The 9,322-nt window shown below is 44.3% G+C and overlaps 1 protein-coding gene across 1 annotated transcript; it reads right to left on the bottom strand.

Annotated features, from left to right (window-relative positions):
• Positions 1–2,359: 2,359 nt before the first annotated feature.
• On the bottom strand, positions 2,360–3,361 carry LOC117410942 (G-protein coupled receptor 4-like). Its single transcript, XM_034017908.3, has one exon. The coding sequence runs from the start codon at positions 3,359–3,361 to the stop codon at positions 2,360–2,362; it is 1,002 nt and encodes a 333-aa protein (XP_033873799.1).
• Between the last annotated feature and the right edge of the window lie 5,961 nt (positions 3,362–9,322).

Raw genomic sequence — 9,322 nt, 5'->3', positions numbered from 1 at the left:
CATGTAGGCAGCGAGGGTGCTCACGCTTACAAGGTCAAGCATGTTATCTGGCTGTGACCCATACCTGCCTAACCTCCAGATTTTCTACTTAGTCTCAAGGTCCCTGGGATCTGTCAACGATCTCTGGGTAACTCTACTTATTATCGCTGACCATAATTAGATACCAGCCCCCATATTTCACTTAAGGCTGGAGGGTTCCAATTCAATGAAATGTCTATCCCTGCTAGCACTGTCATTGGCTTCTTCAAGGTTTTATTTTCTTTGAATGGACACTTGAAACAACCAATGATAGCAGGGATCTCAATTTAGCTGTCCATTCAGAGAAGAGGGATGTAGCGTGGATGAGAGGAGGTGTCAATGTTTGAGAGCCATAACATTTAAATGTGAGTTTAAAAAAATACATTTACTTAAGCATTTTACTGAAAATAGTATATCTTTCCCCTCACTTATATCCTTCTGTAAATACTGTTGTGTCGTCAAGCTAACATGTTCAACAATACTAATAAAGTGAAGAAGTGTTTTGTTTTTTTGCTTTTGAATCCACAGGGCTGGAATTTGGTGGTTGCCTTATTGAAATAAACAGAGAATGTGTGATGATTTGTTAAACATTGTAATAACCTGCAATCCGGACTCTACTTAAACATTCATAAACTATCGTTGTTGTCTCTGACACTGCCATTAAGCAGTGCTGCTTGTGAGCATGGGTTTTCACGCGTCAACATATTAATCAGCCTCACACCTTTCTGCCCTGATGCATGTTTATATGTGTAAGATGACACTGAAACCTTTTATCCTGAACCCAGCATCATTGACAAGGGTGCAAACCGATTTGAAAATTTGTGCTAAACTGTTTTGAAAGTTTAGCACCAGAGCATATGGGTGCTAAATGATTAAATACCATCCTAATCAAGCCCCCTTTACAACTTCTCACAGGACAGGAACCTTCTCTCCTGTGGATGTGAATGAGTGTGGGTGTGTCATTTGAGTAGTCCTGACCCAGTGAGAAACTATCATCTATGGTTGCTAACAAATACAATAATAATAATAATAATAATAATAATAATAATAATAAAATTAAAGATGTTTACTGGCGTCAGAATTGAATGTCGCTTGCACTTTATGAGGTCAAAAACAAACCCAGGACTGGAAGACCCAAAAAGCTGTTTAACAAGGATGAGCAATACTTGAAGATAATATCCTTAAGGAATAGAAAGAAGACAAACATTGAATTGCAAACAGCAGAAGGCACAGGTGTCGTTGTCCATCAACACTCCAAATCACCTTTGACCATTGTTCCATAGTCCAATTTCTGTGTTCTTGTGCATATTTTAGCCTTTTAGTCTTGTTCCCCTTTCTTTACAGAGATATTCTTACTGCAACACATCCTTTAAGTCCTGATTTCAAGAGTGACCTTCGTACTGTTGATTTGAAGTATTTCAAGTATTGCTCATCCTTGTTAGACAGCTTTTTGGGTCTTCCAGTCCTGGGTTTGTCACTTACAGAGTGCTCACAGTGCTTTTTGTATGTGCAGATTAGCATGTAATATTGTTGTTTTTTTTTTGGTTTGTTTTTTTTTCAGTGAAATGCCGAAAAGCAAGTCTATTATGACATCTAGTGGCCACATGTAATGTTTCCCCTTAAACCCAAAAATGTGTGTAGTAAAGAATTGCGTGCAAGGTAGATATTTGACTGCACATGCAATAAGTTCATTCATAATTGTTACATAGGAGTAGATTACATCTAAAACTAGGGAAGATGTGCGTTCTGAGACGTAGTTTCTTGTGCCCAGCATGGAATCAAACAATTCCTGAAATTTAAGGAGCTGCAGAAGGCAAGGAGAGATATAACACAGGGATGTTTTACCTTGTATGAGGGGACTGAAGCTTTATTGGAAAAATGAAGATGGAACCATGCAAATACAACCGAATGGAAGAAAATATACTGTGGTAAAGTCAGATTGCTATTTCAATTTTGTTGTAAAGTGAGCACGCTCTGAATTTTCAACCATTTCTAATGAGACATGACCTGAAATGGAAATGCTTCAGTAAAACTTTATCACGTCATTATCACTAAATTTTGATCTGCAATGATTAGAATGTTTGTATTTATTTAATTTTGGGGGGGGGGGGGTGCACGTCATAATAAAATCCGCTCACCCCCACACTCCGTGCAGCGGTTACTTTATTAAGACAGCCCGCTGTGTCATTTTTACTGAAATAGAAGTTATTTTGTTGTTGCTGGCTGGGGAAATCTACATATCAAGACTGATAAAAAAAGAAAAAGTAAAAAAATAATCTTACTTTTTTTTCTTTTTGGGGAGAAATATTTATGAAAGTCATGCTGAAAAAAAAAAAAAAGCTCAGTCTGTTGATGTAGAAGTGACTGCTGTCTGGTTAGCCTGTAGTGTCTTCCGGTGATCAATTAAACTGGCAAGCCTCTGAAAAGAAGCCAGCATCTCCTTCCTCACATTTTTACAAACAAATATATATAACATGGGATCCAGGAGGCTGTTCAGGCTGAGAAATCCTTTTGCAATTTGTAAATAAATAAAGATTTTGGATTCAAAATGGCAGATGTCCTCTTGAAGGATCACTAGGACATTTTTAACGTAGCATATAACGTGGTAGGGCCCAAATACCAGAATGAATATCAGCAAGACCAGGGCTAACAAGCGGTTGATCCTTTTCTTCTCATTGTCTGGAATGGACACTGCTTTGGTGATGCTCCTCCTAGTGGCACTGTAGAGAACAACAAGGAGGATCAGTGCCGGGGTAAAGATCATCACCATGGTAATCAAGTTAAACATGGCCAATTTCTTATCTGGGTAGTCATCTTCAAAACACAGGTCACTCGCGGGATAGTCCTTGCTGAAGTCTAAATATACAAGTGCAGGGAATGTGAAAGTGATCCACATGCCAACACAAAGCATTGCAGTGTACTTGAGCCTTTTGGGATTCTGGAACCACATGGGGTGAGAAACAGCCAAGTATCGTTCCAAGGCAATGCAGCACATGAATCCAATGCTGACAAACATGCTGACGTAGAAGAGGGTGCCGGTGATGGTGCAAAAGGTCTTCCCAAAGCGCCACCTGTGCCCCTGACTGTAGTAGTCAATCCAAAGAGGGAGCGTGGAGATCTGGAGGATGTCTGATAAGAGCAGGTTCATAATAAAGACAGGAAGGATGTTCTCTGTCTTGACCAGGCGGTACAGGCCGTAAATGGCGAGGCAGCTGGCAGGCAGCCCAATGCAGAAGACAAAGCCGTACAGCACAGGGAGAAACATCCCATCAGAGCTGAAGTCATTGTCACAGCTAGTGGGGTTGGCATTGGTAGCTGTAGTGGTATTGCTGGTGGTGTTCATTCTGTCCTGAAACGTGGGTGATGTGTGGAAGCCTAGTGTTTCTAGATTGTCCCCTGGTTATTTCAAGTAGTCCAATATACAGTGATGTCAGGTACAATAGTCAGTCATTCACTTAATCTAAAACACAATAAAACAACAGAAGGAATTAGAGCTGCTCCAACATTTCACTCATTAGCTTACTGGGCTTCAGTCCTTCAAACTTATATGTACTTCTCAACATACTAAGGACCTTTTTTTCTTATTCCTGCTCAGCAGCAGGGTACACCTCCTGCTTCCTTCTGCTCAGCCGTCACTGAAAGGTACTATGTGTTTTGTTTTCAGCCGGTAAACAGCTTAGCTGTCCGGCTTATTTAGAGTAGGTTCCTGCTCGTGTTTAATTAGTGCTCATTTTCGTTTTGTTTTTGTTATTAAAAATAGCGCATCTGCGCTTTAAACCTTTAATCTTGTGTCTGGCTCTATCTATTAAAGGGCGAAACGATCCTGAGCCGCAAGGCTCGTTTACATAATATCCCACCGCTGCCACCATATTTCAGTGACGGCTCGGCAGCAGGGTACACCTCCTGCTTCCTTCTACTCCGCTGTCCAGTGCAGACTGACTGCGCCTCTTAAATACCCTGCACTGGTTCTAATTCACAATTACTTCCAGGTGCAGGGGATAATTAACAATAAAATAATATTTTTTTTAGGCAGGGAGGATATTAACCCTCTCCCTGCTCACATTTAATAAAGAGTGTCCCCAATGTAAACTGAATGTTACCATTTCACAGTATCCAGTATAGCCACGGAGCTTACAGGAGAAAACAGGAGCCTCAAGTCCAGGTATGGAGCTTTACCTTTTCAGTGCATTCACTTCCACTTCATTAAGCCAAGCTTTAGTTATGGATTATTGTCTTCACACAAACACCAATTAGCTGTGTATTTCTTGACAAATATTGAGCAGTTATGAAGTGGTTCTTAATCAGAGGGCGTTTTAAGCTAGATAAAGCACTTCTGGGATACACCTTGAGGTTATTACTATTTTTCCAACATGCTAGCTTTCCCCTTTTGTGTTTTTGAAAACCCCAAACTCACTATACTTCATCTGCATTTTACCTACAGAGGCCCTCATGACACCTGCTGGACTGTGTCTGACTGTAACCAATGCCACTGTCCCTCATCTTTCATTAAAACAAAAAAGAACACATTTAAATATAAAATCATGAGGTCTGCATTGGTGCAGCATTACAACCTGAAACTACCCCAATTCTCATCTGTTTGAGATCATAATACAGTGCATAAAGAGCACTTCCTCTTCTACAGTTCTACATAAGGATACTACTGTAAATTGTTCCATTCTCAAACCAGCAACAGGTGAGCAAGCACATAAACCCTCTGTACGTCTTGCAGTTTATCTACAGTTTATCTTACAGTCTCACATTAACAGGCACCACAATCTTAATAGAACAATCTGAAGAGAATAACAGTACTTACATGACATATGTAAGCGGCAGGGTGTGTTCACGGAGCTTGAGCAGCAGTGGAACTAACATTATTTGTTCTGATCAATAGTGATACTGTAGATAAAACAGGAAATGGTGTTGCATGCAAATTAGATAGCCATAATAAAACTATCCAAATAAAACGATCTGGGAGTGCAAATCAATCCACAGATTGTAATGAATAGATACTGTATGTTTCCAATGATCTGAAAAGAGCTGAACAATGCTTCTTCATGGATCACCAACCTCACCAACTGTTTGCTGAAACGATGTTAATTAAGGATCAGCAAACATGTTTTAGCTTCATTCTGCACACTCTGATGAAAAACCAATTGCTGTTTTGACTTCTATAGTTTTAAAGATTACCTTTCATGAGAACATTAGAGCAATGTTCAGAGAAGAAGACTTAGATTCAGAGATTGAAGGGTAATCGTGTGGAATGTTAGCATCTCACAGTCAGCAAAGCTGCCAATTGTTTTTGTTTTTTTTAAGTTACTAGATTCAAAAAGGACCCTGTACTCATAAATACTTACAATGCTGATTTCTGCAGGTTGTTTAGGCAGAGTAATCCAAGCATGCAGGTTATAAAAGCACAAAAGTTTTACAATGGCTGTTGCATTTCATCTCTAAGGTTATTTCATGCTGGTTTTGTTTAACATTATTGTTGTGTGATATGTCCGCACCTCCCGTCGCCTCCCGAGGGACTGCTCCTGCCCTGTCCTGCAGTACCTGGGGCTGCAAAACCTGCACGGCCTAGCTGCCGCCATCGCCTGGGGATGCCGGTTTGCCATTGCCCAGGGAGGTCATCTCACCCGGGGATCCCTGCTCATCACCACCTAGGGATGCCTGCTAGTCACCGCGCGGGGATTTGTGGTGTCCACCAACCGCAGTGTTGCTGCTGGAAATACTGTGGCCAGATCCCCAGAAAAGGGAGCTGCCGGCTACAGAGAAGGGGGGAGGTCAGGTGACCTTTATTTTTATTTATTTATTACATTTTGAACACTTTCCCTTCCCTGCCTCAAGATTAGATGGAACATAACACAAGGATTATACGGGATGAAGATGGACAGGATACAAAAGTACCACATATGCGACTATTCTTTAGCCCCTGCGATGTTTGCGGTCAAATGTATGAAAAAGTGCGGCTTTACTTTGCTGGGAATTACAGTTTTTTCTCAATTGTTAAAGCAAAACTCCTGGCACTATTAGCCCAATTCTTAAAACTGTTAACACAAACACTGAAACTGACTCCTCATTTGCAAAACTAGTGCTACATTTCTCTGGTTAACACACAAAATGGTAAAAATTCTAGACCCTGTATGGATCACTTAATGCAATTCCATCACTTTAATACAGCTTTCATATGTGAGTTTCTTGTTTTCAAAACACAAAGCCATGGCGGTTAATCAATCAACCAACCAACCAACCAACCTATTTTATATAGTGCCTTTCATAGTGGACCACCATCACAAAGTGCTTTACAAGATGCAGTAAAACAAGAAAATCAATAATACTTTAAATACAGAGAAATGCATAAAAAAATACATAATACAATACAGTGAAAAAATGCATAGTACATGAAAGACATTAAAAAAACAATGCATAATACATTAAATACAGTGAAAAATGCATAATACATGATATAGTAGCATAATACATGAAATAGTAGCAACAACACAGTAGCTAAGCAGTAGGGAGAGAGGCAGATAGATAAGTTCCTGCTTTTTGTAATTGTAACTACTACATTTGGTGACATTGTAAGGTGGTGTTTGAATTGGCTGAGTTTGTGTGTGATTAGTACCAGGTGAGTGGCTAAATTGATTAGCAGTTGATTTTGCTATTTGATTGGTTTCCACACAGTTTAGTTGGTTCTTTTGCCAAGCAGGGGTAACAACATTTATTCAAGCAGCTTATTTTAGCGCCAGCACGAAGCGCCAGCCAACAGAAGAGCCTCAACAAAAGAGCCGGGAGTCTAGCTGTGGGAGTCCAGCGAGGGGAGGCCTGCGCTGAGACGCTGTTCGACTAGATCCGAACCTACCAGCGCTCTGGAAGAAGCCATCTACTAGTCAGGTCTGTATCCTCCACCCCACTGCTCCTACTGTGCCTTTTGTCTTGCTTGTCCTGCTATGACTGTCTCTCACATCCCTGTTCTGTCCTCCCATCCTCGTCCTCTGCCCTCCCTCCGCTACTGCTCCTCCAACCCCTCTAACCTCATTTCTCTGCCTCTCCCCCCCTCCCGCACACTCTCTGGTGCACTCTGGAACTGTCACTCTTCTGCTAACAAAGCTGATTTCATCTCTGCCTTTGCCTCCCACCTCTCGCTCGATTTCCTTGCTCTCACTGAAACCTGGCTGTCCCCTGATAACACTGTTACTCCTGCTGCCCTGTCCTCTCTCTACGTCCTGTCCCATACCCCGCGTCTCACCGGACGGGGAGGTGGGACGGGTCTTCTCCTCTCTCCCTCCTTACTCTTTTCTGTCCCCTCTGATCTCACCTCCCTCTCTGTCACTACCTTTGAATTTCATGCAGTCCAACTAACCTCTCCCTGTCAACTCCTGCTCATTGTTTTGTACCGCCCCCCTGGGCCTCTCACTCACTTTCTGGATGAACTCGACTATCTACTCTCCTCCCTCCCCTCTCTGTCTACCCCGACTGTCCTGTTGGGTGACTTCAACATCCATCTCTCCAACCCCAGCCACTCTGCTGGATTCCTCCCTCTCCTTCACTCCTTCGACTTCTGTCTCTCTCCGTCCCCTCCTACCCACAAAGCTGGCCGTCAACTGGACCTCACCTTCTCCAGGGCCTGCTGCCCCTCCAACCTCTCTGTCACCCCCCTGGACCTCTCTGATCACTATTTCATCTCTTTTTCTCTGTCTCTCCCCCCTCTCCCTGCTCCTCCTACCCCCACTGTCACCTCTCGCCGTAACCTCCGCTCTCTCTCCCCCTCTGTCCTTGCCTCCACTGCTCTCTCTCACCTCCCTCCTATCGACTCCTTTTCACAACTCTCCGTAGACTCTGCTACCTCCACCCTCTTCTCCTCACTCACCTCCTCCCTCGACTCCCTCTGTCCCCTCACCTCCCGACCCGCTCGCCCCTCCCCTCCCCATCCCTGGCTCTCCTCTGTGCTCCGCTCGGCAAGAATCACACTGCGATCTGCTGAAAAGAAATGGAAGAGAACCAAACTCCCTGCTGCCCTAGACCTTTACCGCACTCTTCTCTCCTCCTTCTCCTCTACTCTCTCCTCTGCTAAATGTGCTTATTTCCAATCTGTAATCCAAGCCTCCACTAACAACCCACGTAAACTATTCTCTACCTTCTCCTCCCTCCTAAACCCTCCCCCCCCTCCTCCTCCCTCCTCTATCTCCCCTGACAACTTTGCCTCCTTCTTCTCTTCTAAAATCTCAGATATCCGCAAACTCTTTAACGCCTCTCCCTCCCCCGCACCCCCTCCTGCTCCAACCCCTACACCCACTACATCCCCTACTAACTCGCCCTCCCTCTCCACCTTCTTGCCCCTCTCAGACTCTGACCTCTCCTCCCTGCTCCAGGGTCACAAACCCACCACGTGTGCCTTGGACCCCCTCCCCACTCACCTCTTTCAAGCTGCTGCTCCTGCTCTACTCCCCTTCATCTCCTCCCTCCTCAACACCTCTCTACTTTCTGGCATCTTCCCCTCTGCCTTCAAAAAAGCCTCTATCACTCCCCTCCTCAAAAAACCTACCCTCGACCCCACCTCCCTCCAGAGCTACCGTCCTGTCTCCCTCCTACCCTTCCTCTCCAAAACCCTCGAGCGGACTGTACACCGCCAGCTCTCTGCTTTCCTGTCCAACCACTCTCTGCTTGACCCTCTCCAATCTGGCTTCCGCTCTGCTCACTCCACTGAAACCGCCCTTCTCTCTGTCACCAACTCACTTAAGTGTGCCCGAGCTGCCTCTCTCTCCTCTGTCCTAATTCTCCTCGACCTCTCTGCTGCCTTTGACACTGTTGATCACTCTATTCTACTATCATCTCTTGCTGACCTGGGGATCTCTGGCACTGCTCTGGCCTGGTTCTCCTCCTACCTCTCCAACCGCACTTACCAGGTAACCTGGCGTGGAGCAACCTCCACACCTCACCCTCTCTTGACTGGAGTCCCCCAAGGGTCAGTCTTGGGTCCTCTCCTGTTCTCTCTCTACACCCGCTCCCTGGGCCCCCTCATCGCATCCTATGGTTTCTCATACCATTTCTATGCTGATGATGCTCAGATTTTCCTCTCCTTCCCCACCTCTGACTCCACCATCTCCTCCCGTATCTCTACCTGTCTGTCTGCTATTTCCTCCTGGATGCACTCGCATCACCTCAAACTCAACCTCTCTAAATCTGACCTCCTTTTCTTTCCCTCCTCCTCCCCCTCCTCTGATCTCTCTATCTCTGTTCCTCTGGAATCGACCACACTCTCTCCCTCTTCCTCAGCTAAAAACCTTGGAGTCACCCTGGACCCCTG

Source organism: Acipenser ruthenus, chromosome 6 (assembly GCF_902713425.1).
Source record: "Acipenser ruthenus chromosome 6, fAciRut3.2 maternal haplotype, whole genome shotgun sequence".
Lineage (NCBI taxonomy): Eukaryota > Metazoa > Chordata > Actinopteri > Acipenseriformes > Acipenseridae > Acipenser > Acipenser ruthenus.
This window is presented reverse-complemented; position numbering and strand designations above follow the sequence as displayed.